The sequence below is a fragment of the Pan paniscus genome, chromosome 9, assembly GCF_029289425.2.
Source record: "Pan paniscus chromosome 9, NHGRI_mPanPan1-v2.0_pri, whole genome shotgun sequence".
NCBI classification, from domain to species: domain Eukaryota; kingdom Metazoa; phylum Chordata; class Mammalia; order Primates; family Hominidae; genus Pan; species Pan paniscus.
Window position 1 is genome coordinate 89,380,359 of NC_073258.2, and position 23,249 is coordinate 89,403,607.

General features: G+C 38.6%; 1 protein-coding gene across 4 annotated transcripts in view; it reads right to left on the reverse strand.

Moving 5' to 3' along the window:
* Positions 1-531: 531 nt before the first annotated feature.
* Positions 532-23,249, reverse strand: part of GRM5 (glutamate metabotropic receptor 5) — a 562,738-nt gene continuing 540,020 nt past the window's right edge. For 2 of the 4 annotated variants that reach the window (XM_003832988.5, XM_034933511.3), the window contains exons 9-10: positions 23,125-23,220; positions 532-7,325 (exon numbers count right to left, since the gene is read on the reverse strand). In XM_003832988.5, coding sequence (XP_003833036.1) covers positions 6,419-7,325; positions 23,125-23,220 — 1,003 coding nt within the window. In that variant the 3' untranslated portion in view covers positions 532-6,418. The remainder of the gene's footprint in view (positions 7,326-23,124; positions 23,221-23,249) is intronic. The other 2 variants (XM_057299211.2, XM_034933512.3) reach the window with 1 other exon arrangement.

Below are 23,249 nucleotides of genomic sequence, written 5' to 3' on the forward strand. Positions count from 1 at the left end.
CTATAAATTGGGCCGGGCACGGTGGCTCAAGCCTGTAATCCCAGCACTTTGGGAGGCCGAGGCGGGCGGATCACAAGGTCAGTAGATCGAGACCATCCTGCGAATGGTGAAACCCCGTCTCTACTAAAACTACAAAAAATTAGCCGGGCGATGTGGTGGGCGCCTATAGTCCCAGCTTCTTGGGAGGCTGAGGAGGGAGAATGGTGTGAACCCTGGAGGCGGAGCTTGCAGTGAGCCGAGATCGCGCCACTGCACGCCACTGCACTCCAGCCTGGGCGACAGAGCGAGACTCCGTCTCAAAAAAAAAAAAAAAAAAAGAATACTATAAATTGGTAACTTCCGAAGTGAAGATAGCCATTTAACTTGGAATTACTACATTTTTCAAACTTTTAAGACTCTAAGAACTTTTATGAATCATCTATTACTATTCAGCAGTTCAGAAAAGCCACAATTTATTATATTATGTGGTTTTCATGGACATAGAACTTGTATAATTTAAAATATAACATCTATCTCATCATAGAAATCTGATAGTATGAAAATTTTTATTTTTAATGTCAATGAATAAAAATACAAGCTATACATAAATAAGCCAAAGTGTCTGATACGTATATCACATAGCTATCCTGTATATAGATCATACCTCAAAGAGACTTATGTCCTGGCAAAAATAAATGTCTTTGTCCTGGTGTAACAGTAATTTAAAACATTTATTCTAGTAGAGGTTAGGTGTTCCTGGAAACTTTTGGTTCAGGATTCTAAGAGTGGCTGGAGAAGATGAGTTTAAACATTCTCTTCATAGAACTTATTTACTAACATAATAACCTAAAAGTAACAAACAGAGTGAGATGTAATAACTGATTCTGAGTTTTAAAATACTGTGAGAGAAAATGTAAACACCAAGCTTTTGCTTAAGGAGATAATTTCATTAATATAATTCTGCCTGTCTATGTACTTACCTACCTTTCTGCCTAGCTATCATACAAAGTAAATATTTGCAAATTGTTTATGTTCTAAAACTGATCATTCATGTACAGCATAACCGAAAACTTGGCCAGCATTCAGCAGCAATTATAACAGAGGAAAAGCATTCTCTCTGTGGTGTTCAGTATCAGTTTACTAAGTTGTCCTTGATAGACAGTTCCAAGGTTGCATATGAGTTCAAACCTCAATAGGTTTCCTCCAGGATATATGCTTTAAGTTGGACAGGAACTTGTTAAGCTCCACAAATAACATTGATATAACAAATTTAAGCTTCCTGCTGAATATTAACTGCATACTAAATACTGCATTGCCACTAATAATAGCTACTATTGAGCATTTATCAGGAATGTTGAAATGATAGAAACTTCACAGATTATTGTAACTCACTTCTGCGTTTAAAGCAAGAGGAACAAGTTGTAGAGAAATCAGAGTGATTTATCCAAAGTCAGTTGGTTACAGGGTAAGAGATCCTGGCTTTTAATTCAATGCTATTTCTATTGCATCCGCTGGTTTTAAATGGCCTTCCGTAATTTGATGGAGTCTGATAAGGCTCTTTGGATTTTTAGAAGGTAATTTCCTGTACCTGGTTTGTATATGTCACTTCATCCTCAATTTTATGTGAACATATTACCATTCATATCACATTAGAATAAAAGATACTGAAGGGAAGAGTCTGACAAAACAGATAAAATGGCTTTCTTTGTTAAGATCAAACACATTCTGTATAATATATGTATCTACATATGTATATATATCATGCATTTAATACAATGTCAGAAGCATAAATCAAATATATTTTTAAATATACCTTGTTTTTCTCTTCCATACATCAAGCATCTGCCTTATATTCTGCTGTTAGTTTTTCACTAATTTGTGTCCAGGGAATGTATATTTGCTCAAGAATCAGTCAAAGTAAAACTTTTTTTTTCTGGAAAAATTATGTAATATGCACATACATCTACACACAAACACACATATACACAGAGACACACATGCAGATGGACTCAAAAGTCAAATGTCTATATAAATATGTATGTTTGTAAACACACATCTATACACACAAATAATCTATTTTATCTGTGTGATGTTACCTCTATCAACACATATAATTATGAAACTATTTCTATAATTTGTATGTCTAGATACATAAACAATGCATATTTCATATATTTCTTTTTTTTTAAGTACTTCTTTATGTAACAGTTGTTTGTAGATGTGTTTGGGGACAACATCTGTGGTTGGTTTGTGGTTGGTTTATATTTTCATTTAAATCTATACAGTCCACTGCTTACTTTGTAAACCCCATAATTCAAATGTATAGATCATCCAGTATTCAAGATTAATTAGTATCATGGCTCTTTTCATCTCAGAAAACACTATTAAGACAACATTCTAAACATTTGAGGGGAATAATCTTAAAATCATATTATAGGTTTTTTAATTTTTTTGAAAAGTAACTGGCTTCACAAACACCAAGTACAACATGATTTAGACAACTGAGAAACAGGCAAGTATATTTTGAAGTGCTAAAATAAAACATATTTATACAAGTACAAAGCAAAACAATGCTGATAAAAATGTTAAACTTTATGAAAAAAAATCATTTGCAATTCACATCAAAATAATTTAACATTCTCTATTATTTTAATAGTACAAGCTGCCACAACAGAGAAAGAACAGATACACGCACACAATTTTAAAACCAAATCAGTTATAAGTGCAGAAAAAAGTAAGTACAAGCACTTTTAGCCCACACAAATCTTTTAGGATTGGCACCATCTTTCTAAAACATCTATAATCTATATAGATTTCTAATTACAACACCATCAGCAGCTGCCATTGATTTCTAGAAATACACACAATATACATAGTATATTTGTTCACATTGGGAAGATCAGTGAAATTCAACCAACTATTTTATACATGCCTCATTCTTCAATAGACAGTAGAGACTCTCCCAGGCCTCAGACCCTCTTCAAAGTGAATTCTGACTTGTCTTTATGCTTTCACTGATCTGTATTTTTTCACAGTATAAAATTGTAAATGGTAACTATAGAGATTCTGACAGCTTGAGGGTTATTAATAAGCTGTTGCTAAATGTGAACTCACATAATACCTTTGAAGTCTCCAAAACATGTACATTTTACTGGGAGACTAGCATAGGAAATGCTTTTGTTTTTTGTTATTCTTAAAAAGAGCATTTAATTCCTGGCTTGGAAGTCACAGAACTGCAGCAGAGCTATTATACAATTCATTTACAGTCAGAAATAGCTCCTAGTCTTCCTGATCACTTGCTGGTAACAGCAGTAGTTTGGGAAAGATAGTTACTTTCAAGGATTAGCACGTTTGGGGATTTGCTTTTTTTCCTTGCTTCAGTCAAATCTCTTATAATTTTTCTTTCCATACTCCCTTTCTGTTCCCCATCCCTAGCCCAGAAAGACGGTTCTTCCCAATTCAGATATGTTCTTCTTAGGCTGCCCCCACTCCTTTCCCAAAATAGAAGGATGAGTGGACTGCTTAGATTAGTCAGTATAACTTGGTTAAACCACGTCTTCTTCTTTCCATCCTGGGACATATCTCTCATTTAGGGTCACTTTGCTGAGCCTTAGCATATCCCCTTCCTTTTAGTCATGCTGGTCCCGACTGAATTATCACTGGGCACCAGGAACAGATTGTTTTGAAGGAAATTCAATAAGAATGTACCCAAATGAATTGTGAAGTTCATATCCTATAGCCCTAGAATGAATATTCAGTTCTCTTTGTACTGTAGAGTTATTACTTGGAACCTGGTATTAGAATTGGCAAAGAGACAGAGTTAGCATCATTCCAAAATAAAAGATCTCAAGAATGCGTTACTAATAATCTTATGTCCAACATACAATGTATTCAATGGAGTGGCAAAAGTTACAGAAATACAGAGAAAAATATATCTTGTTCTCTTCTAATTGGATAAATCATTTTTATTATTACAGTTGATTATGATAGCATGTGGAAGTATCAGATGGCAATTTACTTGCATTAAATTTAATTTCTAATGAAGTTTTTTATAAGGTAGTGTACTTTTTAAGAGATATGTTACTAAAAAATAGAAAATGAATTTGACCATGAACAAAGTTTAAACATGTTCTTCAGTTGGTCAAGAGTGAAACGTATTGTACTTGAGAATAAAATGAAAATCAACATAAGGATTTTATGAAACAAATTTTAAAATGTAGAGCATATCAAGAAAGGTTTTTAATACCTAAGAAGTCAAGATAGGAATCCTCAGGTGAATGCCATCCTTTTGATGAGGATCCAAAGGGTATTAATACCTCAAAAGATTTCCATTTGTTTTTCAGATAGAGGCAGACATTTGCTTTTAATGAAACCATGAAACTTAGCTAGATTTCACTTACATTTTAAAAGCCTCAGTGTAATATTTGGGATCAGGGTGCTGTGATGATGTTATTTTCAAATCTAGCATGGGAGGCTCGATTTCTTTTAAATTAATACTTTAGTACATTAATGTTAGCTTTTAATGTTTTGTATTGGGAGGTTTGACTTAAAGTTGCAAGTAAGAACAAATAGCAGAAAAGAAAACTCAAGCAGAATATTTATTAGAATTTTTTAAAGTGAAGAATGATAAATTATGCCAATGGACTGACTTCTATTTCTCAGTTTATTTTCTGTTAAGTAGATGTGAAATAAAAAAAAAATACTTACCAAAGTAAGGATATTGAGCTAAAAGAAAAAGTTTTATTTATTATTCTCTCTGCCAAAATATACTTCTGCCTCACAGCACATATTTTTCATAAGGCTATCTTAAGTATAAGGCTGGGTCAACTGAACTTTAAATTTATAGGACACCTCCTCCATTTATTACTATCCTTATTTAAAAATCAAAACATTTGGTACCTGAGGATAGCTGCAATGGGAGGAAGAAAGAGATGACAGTGGATTCAGGTCTTGAACTATGAATTCTACCTATTTGAGACTATCAAAGCACACTTGTTTCTGTTATACTCTAAATCTCTTTTCTGCAGTTTTAAAAAGTGACAGTATGAAGTGCACAAAATCATATTAATCATTATTTTAAAAAAGAAAATAAGAATTGCTTTGCCTCTTTTTGGAATGGCTAAGAAAGACTGTGTGGTTAATATTCATTAAGGTTCCTCTTTTTTAGTATTTTGTATTGCTTTGAAAAATCTACATTTGTCATAGTTCATAGCTGCCCTGTTTAAGCAGCCAAGAATAGTTAAAATCACTGCTCACTGGCATAGCTAAATCTCCACTAAGCTGACTTGACACAGTTAAAATTGTCAGTGTATTAAGATTGTGTTAATCCTTTCAACAACAGTCTCTCAAATCATGACAATGTCTTCATGGGGTCTATGGACCACTCTTCCAGTGGTGGGACTCGAAAAGAACAAAGGAGCTCTTTGTGCATCAGGTTCTCAAAATAAAGGAATGAAGAAGCCCCAATGCATATTTTAATATTTTAGTTGGCAATGCAAACGGAACAGCATTCCTAAAGAGTGGCCATGTTTCTTGAAAGAGATAGCCAGGCTGGAGCTCAAGAATGATTATTATAAAGAGAATTTCCAGCTACAATGCACCCCAGTGAGGGAATTACAAAACAGTATTCCAGAAAATATTTTTTTTGCTACTCCAGTATTGATTGGCAACATGGTGAAATAGTCAAGAAATTTTCCACTGGTTTTCTTGGTTAATGGAGGTGAATCTGAAATAAGTAGGTGGAATCCCCGATGCAGGCTTTTGGAAGAGTATTTCACAACCCAATTGGAGAGGAAAATCTCTGGTAGAAGCCCTACGTAGTACATTAGCGCAGCACTCACTATCCAGTAGTGTGTTATGCATGGGACACATTCACAACGCCTCCGTAAATACTGGACCCAAGTTACTGCTTTTCAAGGTCTTTACAGGAAAGAAAAACAAAAAGAAAGAAAAAAGAAAGAAAAAAGTTGATGTTTTGGTCCCAGATTTTGAGTTTGTTAGAAAATGTACATTCATGTTTGGTGAATCAAAGACTCTTCTGGGAAAAGAATTAAAGTAAACAAATAAAACTTTTTACAGTTGCTTATTAACTATGCTCTTCACCCTCCGTTACGCTGTTTCACACGCACTGCTTCCCTAGAGCAAAGCACTTGGTATGGAACTGTTTGAAGAGACGCCTTGTCAGCCCTCAAAGATATCAGCCGTGTTTCTTAAAAGCCCATGTTTTCTAAGGCCACTAGAAGAAAATCTGCCAAAAGATTTGTCGTCGGTTTCTTCGTCGGTTGTCATGAGATAGCACTATTGATCTCGCGTTTCCATTAAGGGGTGCCCTTGGCATCTTCCCCCTGGGCCGTAACCAGGCGACTATGCTTGCCATTGTGTGTGTGAACACGGGGGGCTCCGCTCCGCACGCGCAGGCCGGCGCGCTTTCCAGGGACATTCACAACGACGAGGAGCTCTGAGTGTAATCTCTTATGATAAGAGTGTCATATTTGGGAGACGATGGGATACAGAGGGCCGACTCGGACACTGGCGAGTTGGGGGTTGTGCTCCCCGAGTCCACCGAGTCTCTGAAGGGGGACGGCGGGGTGAGAGCCACCAACTCCTCCAGGTCTGGCTTGGCGGCCGCAGCCTCGGGACCGGCCGCGGGGCTCTCCCGGGCCGCGTCCCCAGCCGCCTGCGCCCCTGCCGCGGGCTGCGCGCCGCCCGTGACCTCGATGGCCGGCAGAGGCTGGATTTCGGCAAAGGTCGTCATGGTCGTGGGCAACTGGATCTCTTTGGGGATCAGGTAGGACGAGCAGAGCGGGGCGCCGACGCCGGGGCTGGGGGCCGCGGTGGACAGCATCATGGAGTTGAGCTCGCTGATGTTGGCCGTGAAGCGGGTGACCACACTGCTGATCTGCTCCATGAGGGAGCCCTGCGAGGAGCTGCTGCGCGCCACAGGCTCCGAGTGCAGCGACGGCACATCGTCGTCCGTGCGGCTAGCCGAGCCCGCGCGGTGGCTCAGCGTGCTGATGGGCGACGGTGAGCGCGGCCGCGCGGGCGCCGGGAAGTGCTCCTCAGCCTCGGCCACATCATACAGCGCCTTGGGGCCGGCGTCTGGGGACTCGGGCCCGCCTGGGCCGGCGCCTGCGCAGCCCGCACCGCCCGTGGCCCCCACGCCCCCAGCGCTCCCGCCTGCGCCAGCGCCCAGGCCGCGGCTCTCCGTGCTCTTGGGGAAGGGCTTGATGACGGCCGTTTGGTTGGGGTTTTCTTTCTTGTTGATGTGGATGGACAGGCGCTGCCACAGGTGCTGCCCCCGGCTGCTCTTCTCATTCTGGGCCCACGTGACGGATTTTCCATTGGAACTGAGGAGAGAAGGGAGAGGAAAGGTGACTCAGCGAGGTGCCCAGGGGGCTTGGATGCCGCTTCCCCAATGGTGGTTGCTCATGGGCCCCGGACTGGGGAGGACTTTTCTCATTCTTTCAGGAAACACAGCATCAAAAGGACATTATGGAAAGAGACCTTGGGAGTGGCTTTCCTTTGCTTGTTTTGAGTTAAAGACTGCTTTCTATATCAGGGCTTCAGTTTATCATAATCGTGAAAATGTGTCAAAGGGGATGCTTGTCAGGATGAAGGAGTGTTTATTAGGATTCTGTGGGAGTTCTGAGCCCACCTGTGAGTGCAGCAGCACACAGATGCAAGGGCTTGCAGTGTCCCGGCTGTGTGCACAAGTGCCTGGTACAGGACAGGGGCTTCCTAGAGTTAGTGGCCTCTGAAGGAAAACATTACCACTAGGACCCAAACTCACCAACAATCATCAGAGAGGAGGGAAGGGGTAAGAGAGTCAGGGATTACCAGGAGGTAGTCAGTGGTTCCAGTTCCGCCTTTATTCTGGAAGTTGGTATATATATAACTAGGGTTTTCTGTCTGAACCCCTGATTTTGAACATAGTGTTACTTAGGCTGCCTTACCTGCTGGAAAATAAAAATTTAATGAACACACATTTCTAATGAGAGCTTCTTTACTTCATAGAAATTCACCTCACAAATGTATTTTGAGTTCTATACTTCAATAACAGTTCAATGAGTGAGAGTGCTGTATAATGCCTTCGGCACTTAGCAGAGTGATCTCAAATTAGGATCCTGGTGAATATTGTGGGACTGATAAGTTTTTTAAAGGCCTTTCGCTCTCTTTCTCCTTTGCACTTCCACCATGGGGTCTGAAAGCCACTCTCAAGATGTGATTGGTGCCTCAGCCTCAGCGCCCTAGTACCTCTCCTTACCACTAAAAGCTGACACAGTAGCTTCTGAAGCTGCAGACGTTCTTTCAGAAACTTTACAAAGGTCAGAGAATGTGGCCTGACACTCAAGATTTTTTTTTATTTTTTATTTTTTAGACTGAGTTTTGCTCTTGTTGCCCAGGCTGAAGTGCAGTGGTGCCATCTCAGCTCACTGCACCCTCGGTCTCTGGGATTCAAGCAAATCTCCTGCCTCAGCCTCCTGAGTAGCTGGGATTGTAGGCATGCGCCACCACGCCCAGCTAATTTTGTATTTTTAGTAGATACGGGGTTTCACCATGTTGGTAAGACTGTTCTAGAACTCCTGACCTCAAGTGATCAACCTGCCTCAGCCTCCTAAAGTGTTGGGATTACAGGCGTGAGCCACCGCGTCTGGCCAGGAATGTTATATGAAGAGATTCTGGTGTAGTTTCCCATCACAAAGTAATCCAAGATCTCTGTTACTAGGGGGTCTGTTATTTTCAGTCAAGACGGCTCTGTTCTAGGGGCTGTGACCAACAGATAGCCTTGAGCAGCCTGACGACAAAAGAAGTTGAAGACTACAGTTTTATCATCACAGCCTATGGTTATTAAACTAAATTCTGTGTAAGACTCATCTAGGGCATTTGTCAAAGATATAAGATGTGACCCCAGGAGAGTCTGATTGTCTGGATTGGCTTCCAAGGATCTATGCTTTTGACAAGCATTCTGTTCTTCTGCTCCCAAAGTAATTCTGAAGCACTTTGTTTCTCAGATTCTTTCACAATCTGAGAAACTCTGGCAGAAAGCCATCCTTTTTTTCTAAATCCCCATCGCTCCCCTTGGGCCCCCTTGCTGGAGGGCTGTCTTGCCTTTGAGGGGCTGGGGCGTGTACCTCATTTGGAATCCACCAGCCTTGAGGCTGCCTGACTGGCCCTGCAGGATCCACTCTGTCTGAGAAACCCACTCCCTTGGTAACAGACTGCCATTTCTGCATCCCCTTTAATGACATGCTTTTTGCCTCTTTCCACACTGCTTCCCATTTCTTTATCTGTTCCTTTCTACTTCATGGTCTTTCTTTCTCCACTCTTTCCTGTGAAATTTCTTTCTGTGTAATCTACCCAATATATTGTAGTCTCATGTCCTTCAGAATCCTGGAATATGAGCTTCTTCCACCCCACTCTGCCCTTCCTGGAAAGGATGAATGAACCATTTCCAGGTTTGGAGGTTGCTGTGCATCCATAGTAGCAGAGGGGGCACTGCCAAACAGTTGGTGTTCCTTTCTAGTAGTTTCAGGATTTATTTTTCAATTTTGCATTAGCCTGACTTACGTGTATTACAATTCTTTTTCCCAGGTGTCCACTAGCTTCTGGAACATGGCAGAGAAGAAATGGGCCAGTTTATTTACGAGATTTGATTGGGAGGATGGTTGCCAACTACACCCTTTCTCCTATCAAAAGGATAAGAAACAGGTGTTTCGAAAGGTACAAGTATTATTTCAGGTCACTAAGGCCCCTTTTAATACAAAGCATGGACTTGAAATCAGGAGACTAATTGGATTTATTCCACCAACTTTTACCTTAGGGACACTCTTGCTCCTAGTACAGAGAGGTTTTGCAAACACTAGCTTTTAAAAGTTTCTCTCTCTCTCTCTCGAATGCCTTTAGTTGAACATGATGGAACATAACTTTGGATGTTAGCAGTAACAGTCTTTGGAATCACCTGTAGCCATGCCCCAAAACATGATAGCATGTTGCAAAACCTCTAGGTGAGTGTGTGATGAGGAAACCATCCTAATCAACCAATTCTGTACAAAGTATTGACATGTTTTTCCTGGCTGTGCCTTTGCTTACAGTGCCCATGGCCATAAGGGAGAAAGACCACCAGACCATCTGAATAACGTGAAAGTGGACACAGGAAACACCAGACACCCAGAGAAATGGAGTCCAAATGTGAGTACTTCATTTCATTCTTTTGAACATGAAAGCTTTTTTTTCCCTGAAGTAAATGAGAACTCTTAAGAAAAAAAAACAAAACAAACTCCCTACTCACGACATTATTCTGTTTATTAGTAGAATGTACATTCTATGAAGACACAGATCTTATCTATCTTTTTCAGTGACACTCAGCATGATCTTAATAAGCATTTGATGGATGAATAGGATTTTTAAGTTAACAGGGCCACTGTGGGGTGTCATGGAAGGTGCAATAGAATAGAGATCCTAAAATCCGGTTCTTATTCTGGATCTGCCATCCCAGATACTTGGAAAAGAATAATATTTTTAAGCCTCGGTAAGAAGCAGACAGTGTCTCATTTGGTTAAGGTTGTTTTGAGATTAAATGAGACAATGTAGGTGAAAAGAGCTGGTAAAGAGAAGGTGTCTAAGGATGTTCAGTTTTTGTATTTTATGTGAATACAGCATTTCAGAAAATAAAAAGTATACTCAATGCCATTTTGAACCCTGGTTTAAGGAACAGAGAATTCAGTGCAAAGTAGAATATTTGGTAAGCCATAAAACCTTTCAGGTTCTTTCTCTTTTACCTGACCTGGAGTTCCATGATCCGTGGCCTCTTCACACCCTAAACTCTCTCCTTGGGTGATCACCTCTACCCCATTAAATTCCAAATTAACCTTTTTCCTCAAATGCTTTCTCATTGTGCTACATCCTCTCTTCCTTTTTGCTTAACTGTATCCTCTTTTTTTCTTATTTTATTTTACCTTAATTGTCTTGTCTTAAAGAAAGCTTTCCTGACCCTGCTAGGCTAGATTCCTATGGCACCTGCATTCAGGCATATCATAACTCTTTGCTATATGTCTATCTCACCTGCTTGATGGGACATTATGAAGGCACAGATGGAGGGTTTGCTCTTTCCTATATGCCCAGTAGTACCCATGCATTGTTTAGAACATGGTAGTGCTCAGTAATATTTTTGGGCCAATGATTGAGTAGATAAAATGCAGTTTATTTTTAAAATTTATACTGAATTGTTTTCCTGTTAGAATTAAGTTTTTAAAATAATTCAGTGTTAATGAAACTCTATTTTGCCTTATGGATCTACTTTTACTTCTTATATACCTCCCTTTAATCAATAGTACTCAATGTCTACATATTTTAAAAATTTCATTAAATATGAAAATACAAAGCTTGATATCTGCCATGAAAATCACAAAATAATTACTTCTTTATAACTCATATCTGTCTTAGTAAAATTGCTCAGTGGTGAAATCTTATCGAGGCAGTAGTGATAGTGGAAAGAGAGAAAGGACCCAGATTCTCAGTCCAGGAACTGACTCAGAATGATGTTGAGCAAATCACTTGCCACCTTTGAGCTTCTTTCTTTATTGGAAAAAGAAAAGAAAAGAAAAGAAATAAACCTCCCTTGCCCACCTTGCCTGATGTCTGGGAAAAAACAAAAGGATAATACATATGAGGGTACTTCATAGAGCATAGCCCTTCTGCAAATGCAAGGGGTTATTCATTAACATTAAATCTTCTATTCAGTTGAGCTAAGATGTTGTATTTATTATTTAGGCTGAGATTTTTTTTCAGCATCCATGTTATATGTTTGTCCTTGGGGGCTGAAGTAAGAAAAATGAAAGGGAATTTTTCTTTACCCATCTATGGCACGTCACCTTCCCTCACTGAATATTTTGGACATTAGAAAAGGAGAGGGAAAGAAGAATGAAGGAGAAAGGGACAAGATGAAATGATCTGCCACATCTGAGGAGGGGGCCAAAAGTAACTTCTTGCTCTCTTCCAGGCACCATTTAACCCTTTTGCAAAATATAATATGATGCCATCTAATGTTCTCTCTGTTATAATTATTTGCTCTTTATTTCTGAAAAACAAAAAGCAGCATATCAATAATGTTATTTGAGGATTAAGTTTTTTGTTTATTTGTTTCATTAGTTTTTGTTTACATTTTGGGTCTGCCAAAATGACACTGTCTATCTTTATTCTCAGAGGTTTATTTTTCCTGTTTTTCCCTTCCATATCAGACACTTAGCAAATTTATTCATTTTCAAGCAGGCTCTGAATCTCATGTCAATGACCTCACCCAGTTTCTCTATTCCTCTGCTCAAACCTGCAGATATTAGAGTATTCTGCTATGGTACACCATCATTAGGAAGCAAACATTAATAAAGGAAAAAAAAGTTTGACCATCAAAGAAGTCAATGGAATTTATAATTCAATACAGGAATACAGTGTTAAGGTATTCACAAGTGTTACAGAAATGAGGATGGAAAGGAATGTACTGACATGAAAACTACTGTGGAAAAAAAAAGACTTTGGGTTTTTCTTATCAGGATTAGAAAAATTCAGAGAAAAAGTTGTTCACTGAGGAAAGAAGTTTCAAGGAAGGATTTGCAAATAAAGTGGTTATTAAAGAGGAATTAAAGCTTGGGGATGTTAAAATAGCATGGATAAGCAAATCTCAATTAATACATGTATTGCATATATGGAAAGGAAACTAATTCTACATGTCTAATCCCATGAAACTCCTCCAACAGCCCTAAGTGATGTGGATTTTCACCTCTCTCTTAAGTAGCAGTGGTTACATGTTTCCACGATAATTCCCCCAGAGAATCTTTCTTACCAGGCATTTAATCCCTAATAAATTCCTGGTGGGAGGAGAATCACTCGACCCTCTCTTAACTAGTCTTTGGTTTAACAGCAACAGGAAGCCTTTTCAGAAGCTACATGTTCATTCACGGTGGGTTATTAAAGTGCTTAATGGTGCTAGTACAGTCGCTACTTCCCCTGAGTCCTCATAAGGAGCAAGCACCTTAACAAAGGAGAATATGACACGGGAGCATATGCCAAGCATTGGAATTGTGTTGAGTCATCACAGATATTTCCTTCTCAAATCAAACTATTTATTTTGATCCACAATTCTGTTACCTGGACTCGGCTTCAAAACTAAACTACTCTAACTGGTATTAGTTGGTAAAGTGATACAAAATTACAGCTAGATACAAGGAATGAGCTCTGGTGTTCTGCAGCATTGTAGGGTGAATATAGTTAACTATAATTTGTTGTATAGTTTCAAGAAGCTAGAATAAAGGATTTTGAATGTTCACAACACAAAGAAATGATAAATGTTTGTGGTCATCGCTATGCTAATTACCCTGATTTTGTCATTACACTTGGTATACATGTAAGGAAGCATTCCGTATCCTATAAATGTGTACAATTATTAAGTGTCAACTAAAAATAAATTTAAAAAAATCTCACTAAACTACTCTTCATCCTGACATTTAAGTTCTAGGTCTTAGCTGAGATGCTTTAACAGCGATTAGCAAGAATTTTAGATTTTTGTACTTTTTTTTCAAAACAGGAAATGATTTTTACCAGCAATTACTATAAAGTCAATTATAATTTAGTAAATAGAGAACAAAGCCAGACATAGCTGTTTTGTGTCTAGAAGCTGCTGCAGTCAGGAAGACTTTGTGGAGGAATTCAGCTTGATTTAAACCTTGAATAAAACATGGAATTGGGATTGGTGGCAAAGGAGAGGAGAATCCTGGAATGATAATAGTTTCCATTTTAATAGAACTTTTCAGCTCACAAGGTGTTTTCACCTATGGCATCATATTTTACCTTCATAACAGCTGTCTAGGATAGCATTTATCAGAGAGTTTTTTAATTACTTATTTACAAGTCTGTTCCTGCACTAAACCTAGAGCATTCCAAGGGCAGATGCTACATGTATCTCCTGTGCTTAATATGGTGTCTGGTGCAGAGTAGTGCAGAGGAGTGTTAGTGAAATAAAGTGAACTACATGATCTTGAATGTTTGATATAGACAGGTATTATTAACCTTCACTATAGATATGAGAAATGAGGCTTATGGAACTTAACTAAGTTGAGCAAGTCAAAGTAAATGGCAGGACACTTCCCCAAATCTGATGCTAAATCCAGAGTCATTCCCATTGTCTGTGTACTGAGTGCCAAGATACACACAGGAACCAAGGGGCTAACAAGACATACCCCTGTGGAGCATCCAAGATGGCAGTGCCCCAGGTTTTGCCCATAAAAGAACCTGATAAATTCTAAAGCTCTGCATCAACATTGCTGAGATAAATCCTGAGGGACTGTAAGATAAAAGTTGTCCCAGGATGTTTAGAATGGTTGCTGGGAAAATAATTCCTGTTTAGGCAAAAGACTCCTTTCTATCTTAGAGCACCTCAGCTGAAGCTTGTGACTTAAATCTGATGTACGAAGGGGATGTTAGTTATGAGGCTTGAATCCTGGGTGCAGATTCACCACCAATATGTTTATTGTCAGTGAAGTCTCTTGGTTTAAGAAGGAAGTTTCTTGATTATCCTGGTTTTTTTTTTTAATTGGATAAAATGGGCACATGCCTTATATCTGTCAGTCCTAGTCCCATTTCCTGTGGAATTCTTGGGATGCTGAGCACTGTATCTTTGTACTATTAAAACAAATTTAAATCTACCATGGACACCATTATTTTGCTTAATGTCAATCTTGTTGGTTTCTCAAAGACAATAGAAATCTTTCCTTTCTCTGGACCCTTAAAAATTAATTGGGTAGGTTAATTAAGACATTTCCTTAATATTTCCAGATTAAGATATTTTGTTAATATTTCCAGATTAAGATATTTCCTTAATATTTCTAGATTAATTGTGTACCCAATTAATTGGTTATACAAACATACAGCTATTCCTGATTAATGTTTACTTTTTTCTTACAATTGTAATATATTGGCTTCTGTACACACACACACACACACACACACACACACACACACACACACACGTTTCTGATCCCCTCATTTACATTCTTTTAATCTTTAAAAATATCTGTGCATATGTGTTGTCATATGCATGCTATTAAATTGACTACAAAACTGAGGATTAGAGAGGTTCAAAGAACTTGTGTGCATAAAAGTAGAAAATACTTAAGGTATAAACATCTTGGTAAAGCCAAGATTTTTGATGAGCTACTGATTCTTGAGGAATGGAAGACAGTGTGTGTGAAAGCTTAGTGTGCTTTGAAGGCATGTGAGACACCGTGGCAAAAAAAGTTTTAAAAAATGATTAATAATAAATAACATTTGTGTTGAAGAATCAGTTCAAACTAACTCATTAAACATGGGATTAGATAAAATGATTGATTTAAATTTTCAGAGCACTCAGCTTTGCTGAGTAACTTTCGTCTACATTTCAATATTACCATTATACATAATGGGAATATGCCAATAAGATTAGTTGGACACAATTCCCAAATTTTATCCATATCTTTAGGTGAGACTAAAAGTAGAAAGTATTCCTTAAAATTCACTTCCCTCTCGAAAGCATACAAGTTTGGACTTGATGACTACATGTCAGGCTGTTCCCATTTTGGCTTGGCATTTTCCATTAGAAATGATTTTGATTTCCTTTTTCACAGAAAATTACAAGCTAGCAAATCTATTGTTTCAGATAAAATATATGCATATATATTGTATATAACTACTGAATTATCTACAAAAACTATACATTTGTACATAAATGTGTGCATATAGATGTGTGTGTACATATATATGTCTATTTACAAAATGTTTTTCAAAGGCAAGAACAGCAGCCTCACACAAGGCTTTGACCAGCTCCTCCTTTTTTTCAGTAAAAAGAGTATTAGATAAGAAGAGAATTGAGCAGAAACTGAGATGAGAGAGTCATAGAATTCAAGTATTCCTGTTACATTTCTGTATTACATTTTTTACAGGCTAAGAAAAGAGACTGTTCAATTTAATAATATAAAAAATAGAATATGTTCAATTTAATAATATAAAAATAGAATATACTCTGAGTAGTTAGTAATTCTTTCAGAAAAATAAGGAAAGATAATTAGAAATCTGGTTAATATTTGTGGTATTTAATAAAGCTAGTAAATTTAATTCCAGTCACCAAACATTAGTTAATCTTTTTGGTTTTTGCTGGTCTTATAAGGACTTATCTGGAAAAATGCTTATAATAAGATTTCAAGGATTACTATAAGCTACTCATCATACATAATTTTGATGCTATGTTTTTTGATTATTTTTTTATAAAATTAATTGGTACATGGTATAGAAAGTAAGAATGACAATAGATGGTTCATGAATAAATAGTTTCATGGTCAAATAAATGGTTTCAGGGTCAAATAAGTTAAACAAATTAAACTAATTTCTGATGAATTTATCAATTTTTTATGTAACTATTCACTGAGAATTTCCAAGAAGGGCATACGAGCATATATGTTGGCTCCATTATTGTTAGCCATACTGTCATCCCTGCTTCCCTCCAATCCTGACCACCATCCAAATCTTGGCCTTATTATTGGTACCACAGATTTAAAATTTTAATGTAGACTATTGATCTTGCAGGTTCCATCAGAGCAAGTTTTATTTCTTTATTAAGATTGTCATTTCCTTTAGGGTGGAGATTATTTTATACTTCCCCAGACACCCCATGGTCCCTAAAACAATGCTACCTACATACACAAAAATTATCCAGGCACTTTTATTGAGTGGTGGATTGAATCAATAGACTTCTTACACTGTTGAGTACTGAAGATGTAAAAGTGAACAATACATTTTTGTTTTGTGGCCTTAAAAACCTCAAGTTTAATGAGAAGACACAGGAAACTAGATAATATGCAATATCAGATGTAAAGGTAAAATACATTAGAATTATGAAGTTGGGCAGAGTTTAGCTAGACTAAGACTTTTAAACACATCAAGGAGGAATGGACATTAGAGTTGGGTTTTGAAACCTGAGTAGGTTTGCTAGGTGGAGCAGCAATGGGAGTTCCTTCTCCCTGGAAGAAGATGGATAGAAAGAGAAATGAAGGATAATCCAGATAGAAACACAGCATGTCTTAAGTCTTAAGATGTGCTGTTGTAGAAAATAGTTAGCATGTTTGGAGACTTGTATATCTGGGATGTCTGGAAAGGAGAACATATGTACAGAAGCAGAAGGAATAATGGTCAAATAGTTAGGTTAGGGTTAGTTTATGAAGAACCTTGTATTCTGAGTGCATGAGTTTGTATTTTTTTCCTGGGTGGCTGATAACATAGTGATTATAGTGTGTGAATTGCAGAATCAGACTGAGCTGGGCTCTAATATGGGCTTTACCAATTTTTTAAGGAAGATTAAATGAGCAATCATGGAGATAAAGCATTTGACACAGTGTCTCATGTATCTAAGTACTCAATAAATGTTGGCTGCTTTTATAGGTAAACATGGGAGAACATGAATTTTAAAACAGGGAAATTATATCATTGAATTTATTCTTTTGTTATCATTAGATTTTGTTTTACTTACTTTTCCAGAATTGATTTTTGAGCAAACAACCATGGTGGCAGGGTAGAGAAAGACAAGACAAAACAGTAAATACGTAAAAAACAACCTTTCTAAACTGGGTGGCCTTGGATAGTAAGAGCACATGCTAAAATTTATTGAATGCCTATTGTGTGTCAGGCAATATGCTAAGTGCTGTACTTATATAATTCCATTTAATTTTTACAGCATCACAGTAAGATAAGTGCTATAATATAATCTGACGTTTATAGAAAATTGATATTAAAGAGTTGAAATGACACTCCGAGTTCACACACTGGCTAATGCCAGAACCAGATATTGAAGTTCCTTTGATTTTAGAGTTTTCATGAGATTGCTCTACTGTGTATGTTATTTTATTTCCCTGATCCTCATTTTCCTGTGTGTACCATGGAAAGAAAAAAATTATACCTTCTTTATATGTTCTTGGGAGAACTTAATGCAGAACCTCCATGAAGGGACTTAGTATAGTGTGGGATACATGGTAATCATAGCAATGTTACTAATTCTTCTTCTTCTTATTTTTTAGAATATGTTAGAATATTAATATGGAATTGATTTTGGAGATAAAGTGAAGGTTATTGTAGAAATTCTAATCTATTCTCAAAAACCAGCTGGCTTCTATTGTCTTTACTGGAAAGGCAGAATCTTTCTCTTATCTATGGAGTTTAAATTATATAACTACATGCCTTACACTTTCTGAATACTCAATTTACATCTGTTATTATGTGTTATTCTATTACTTTTAATTCTGTTTGTACTGGTACAAACTATAGCATGTGGTAAGAAATGGGGACTTAATCTGAGGCATAAACTCCCCTGTGTTAGAGGAGTTTTATATTGCATTGCAGTTATCTGTTTTTCTGCCTGTTTCTCAATACACTGCAGATTTTCAAGGGCATTAGTCATATCTTGGTCATCCATTTATCTCTAGAGTCTTTTGAGTCCTTGGTTCATAATAGGTGCTTAATAAATGAGCTTTACCTGAAGGAAGAAATAATTGAATGAATGAAAGGCAATCCTAACACAAGACATTCTATTTGGGGCTATCTGAGGACTCATTTAACAAGGACTATTATGACATGACTCTTACCAAATTCTCCAAGGTTTTATTAAACATATATACCTACTAAAATTAGATGCTGCATATCACAGGAGAAAATCAGTTACTCAACTAATTGAAAGTTAATAGTTTGCATAGCTTATATCACAAAAGAGTAATACTAATAATTCTCTTTTTGTTCAAAAATAACCCCATCCCACCCTCCTTCCTTCTGGCACTGGAGGGGGACTACAGAGCTGTCTATTTCATTTGACTGACGGAACCCTTCCTCAAAGAGAGACTAGGAGGCTCAGAATGTCTTTGTTTCTCCTTCGTGGCCTACATCATGAGCACATCAGAAAGCAGATTCCAGCCAGGAGTGGTGGCTCACGCCTGTAATCCCAGCTTTTTGGGAGGCCTAGGTGGGTGGATCACAAGGTCAAGAGTTCGAGACCAGCCTGGCCAACATAGTGAAACCCCGTCTCTACTGAAAATACAAAAAAATAGCCAGGCGTGGTGGCGGGCATCTGTAATCCCAGCTACTCAGGAGTCTGAGGCAGGAGAATCGCTTGAACCTGGGAGGCAGAAGTTGCAGTGAGCCAAGATCGCACCATTGCACTACAGCCTGGGTGACATTGCAGACTCTGACTAAAAAAAAAGCAAGCAAGCAGATTCCAAGTACTCCAATGCCATGCCCCTGCTGACACAGAAGATAATAACATTCAGTGTTGAGGTTTCAGTCATTCAGTCATTCCTGAGGCTGGACCATCTTGCTAGGAACTCACATGGTAACAGTGTTTAGAGAATTTCTGTTCTTAGAGCCACCTCCCTGTTTAGGACTCTCTTTTACTTCTCCTGCAATCAGGAGGATTCTGCTCTGAATCACACTTAGACTGTCCACTGTGAAAATATGAAAAGATGACAAGTTATACTATATTCCGACATGAGGTTAAAAAAAAGCCTCTTCACATAAAGGGAAAACAGCAACATATTTCAGGAAGCTAGTGTGCTATGGGGACATGTTATATTCTCATTCCTTTCCCAGCATGAGGGTTGAGGGAGGAAGACAGAAGTAAGGGAGCATCTGTCTAAGGCCCTGCTAATGTTACAGATCAGAAAATAGTGCTCTGCTCTGCTTCAACTGTAAACATTGTGAAATGCTTTCTTTCCCCACCAGGCAACTTGGCTCTGGGATAATCATCCTAGGCATGAATTCATAGAGTACTGTCCATTCTACAGCTTCATTATACAAAACAGGCAAATGAGATGCAGAGTGACACTCTCGGTTTTCTGTGGTTGTTTGAGCTCCCCTTAACCCCTCCCTGGAACTAGCTATTCAATAATGGCCACAGAGGAGTCCCAGATGTTTGCAGAGTAAATGTGATGCTTGGCTTTGACTCCTGGAAGCAATAGGGGGTGGAGTAGGGATGAATTACAAAGAAAGGCCTTATTGGTTGACACTAAAAGTACCTATAAAAGTCTCACATACATAGAGTTAACCTTTCTTCAGCCCTTCTATTCAATTCCTGAGTAAGCAAATTTGGATTAACTACTTCAACCCCTTACTTAGAAACGGCTTCCATCACAGTTATCTCCTCTCTGACAGCTTTCTCTTAATGTTCATTTTAAACTTATTTCTCCTGGATAAATATGTGTGTGCAGGCATGTGTGTCTGTATTTATGTGAACAAATGTGAAGTTGGAAAAAAAGATACCAAGACCTTGTGAATTTTGACCTCTCTTTTCATATGTCTCTAGGCCTTTTCTACTCCCTAAGGGAAAGCTTAAGCATGGCAGGTCTCTCCTCTCTCTCTCTCTCTCTCTCTGTCTCTCTGTCTCTCTCTCTCTCTCTCTCTCTCTCTGTGTGTGTGTGTGTGTGTGTGTGTCAGTTTTTATATAGTGCTAAAGAAATGAGAAGGAAGAGATACTAGGAAGGGAAGATCATTTGTTCCCAATTAACTCTGCTTATCTGTGTGGCTGAGGTGGATGATCTAACACAATTTATTTTATTATTTATTGTAGTATGCATTATTCCCCTCTCCTCCACCAGGATATATCAGTGTAATAAGCCTTTCTATTATCTTGGCTATATCCAAACAAGTGAGGAAACAAAAATTAAATGATATCTTGCGGTTGTAGAGAAACTCAGACCATTCTTGCTGGAGATACATCAAGTGAATACCTTTGTAGATCTGTACCTGACCCAAGGAAGCCTGGTATGTTTATCTGGGATCTCCTACTCTCTGTGTACTACCCTCTCTGTCCCTTTCCCCTCATTCTCAATTAAGACAGCCTTGAGCAAATTTAATTACTGGGATGATCAGATCTAAAGCTCTAAGTATTGACTAAACACTGCTAAGAGCATCGAATTGCATAATTGAGACCAAATGCTTGCCACAAACAGCTCCATGTCATCTCCTACATGAATGGATTACTCTAAAATACCAGTTCATGCACTGGCTTCTTTGAGATGACCTAGGAAACTTGTTACATGACAGATTCCTAAGTTGTATTGCCCAATATTTTGCCTCAGTCTGTTTGATAGTCAGCTAAGTTTGCCAGGTTTAGGAACTCCAGTTTTAGACCTCAAATTAGAAGTCACTCTGGGAAGAGCCCTTGAGCACTCATTTGGTGAAGTCACTTTAACCTTGTCCAGCTTACTCTGGTGCTGTTTGCCTAATTTTCAAGGATATGAATTATGCTACTTTGTTATATCGAAGTGGAAGGAAAATAGGAGCCCCAATAGCATTCTGTTGAGTCACTTCCACAAAATGATCCTCTGAGACTCATTTTGCAGATGCATTGAGATCCAAAGATAGCTGTATGAAGGGATTGTAGGCATAAGGCCATCAGATACACCAAAGTGCACACATATATGCCTACACATGTACACACACTATCATTGCCTTGTCTCTGAGAACCATAGACAAAGTTGGCCAAGCCCTTGGCCAGGGCTGTTGTGAATGATTGCTCAAACTGTATGCTGAACAGTTCTGGGCACCATTTTCATAGACTGAAATATGAATAGTCCACCAGCAGTTGTGCAATATGGTGGGCCTTGGAAAAATTTAGTTATTATTTTGAAAATAGGAAGGAGCCCACCACTGAGGAAGCAAACAAAATGTTTGTGGTGAAATTTCAACAGGATTATCTTCTTGTTATGCAATTAGGTCTCAAGCTCTGCTCTCAGCACATGGACACGCATATGCACATACTGTACTTATTGAATTTTTCCTTTTCTCTAATCCAGGATGATTTGCAAAAGTTTTCCTTCCATACCTCTACACCACAGATGGATTGAGAAATGTCACAACAAATTAGAAGTGAAGAGTTAAGTCATGGCAAGTGACTCCTCAACTCAAGGCTCCTTCAACATTCTGGAACTGTTTAATGTCAATCTTGACTTTGTCTCCAGGGCCCTTTTCTTTTTTCTTTTTCTTCTTTCTTTCTTTCTTTCTTTTTTTTTTTTTTGAGACAGTTTTCACTCTCGTTGCCCAGGTTGGAGTGCAATGGCATGTTATCAACTCACTGCAACCTCTGCCTCCTGGGTTCAAGCAGTCCTCTGGCCTCAGTCTCCTGAGTAGCTGGAATTACAAGCGTGTGCCACCATGCCCGGCTAATTTTTGTGTTTTTAGTAGAGACGGGGTTTCACCACATTGGCTAGGCTGTTCTTGAACTCCTGACCTCAGCTGATCCACCCGCCTTGGCCTCCCAAAGTGTTGGGATTACAGGCGTGAGCCAATGCGCCTGGCCCCAGGGCCCTTTTCTTAAAACCAAATCCCATGCAATAAAGCACGTTTATTTCATGCAACACAGCTTAGTTAATGGTTATACTTCCAAATACTCCGGTTTACTAGGTACAACTCAATCAGGAGTGCCTAGTATAAAGGAACATGCACAGCACAGCGACAGAGAATGTTCATCACCAAACACAAGGAAGCAAAGGAGATGCAAAGCTATGGTAGCTAGAGGAGGATTAGCTTTCCTGATTTCAGTTTGAGAAAAGCCACTTGTCTCTACAGTCCACTAGTTTGGCAAGGCATTTGCCCTTGGCTGTGAGATGATGTTACATTCAAAGTAAGGTATATTAATTTCCAGGCTTGTCCAGGATCAGGGGCTGGAGTCTTCCTTCAATAGTAATCCTTTCCTTAAAACCAGTTCTAAGCTTTGTATTTGTTTTATTAAGTGATTGGATAGCACTGAAATATGAGTTTCCTCCAATCTCTTCCACTTTGCAAACTCCAGAACCATTTGACCAATAAGTTAAAACCCAGAGGAGGACTGACTGTGAGCTAAGGCTTCAGACATGCAAAGCGCACAACCCTGGGAAACAGCAGCATCTGGGACAGGAGGCTCCCATTACTACACATGAGGGCGTCATAGGTTTTGCAAATCAAACACACATAGAAAACCAGTAGTAGCCCGGGTTGGACACACTGTATGAGTTGCACAGTTGAGTGAGGACCCAGACCAGGGAGCCACATGTTCCTCTAGCTTGCATACATTTATTTCACACCACCTCAGGCCACTCATAGTTTGCTTACCTGCTCATTGTTGCTCTCCCACCATTCCCCATACTCCCTTTGGGGGTGAAACACTCTATTTCCGACTTGTGCTGGGCCAGTCTCCTGTCTTTGTACCTGGTGAGCATGAACAAGGACAGGAGCAA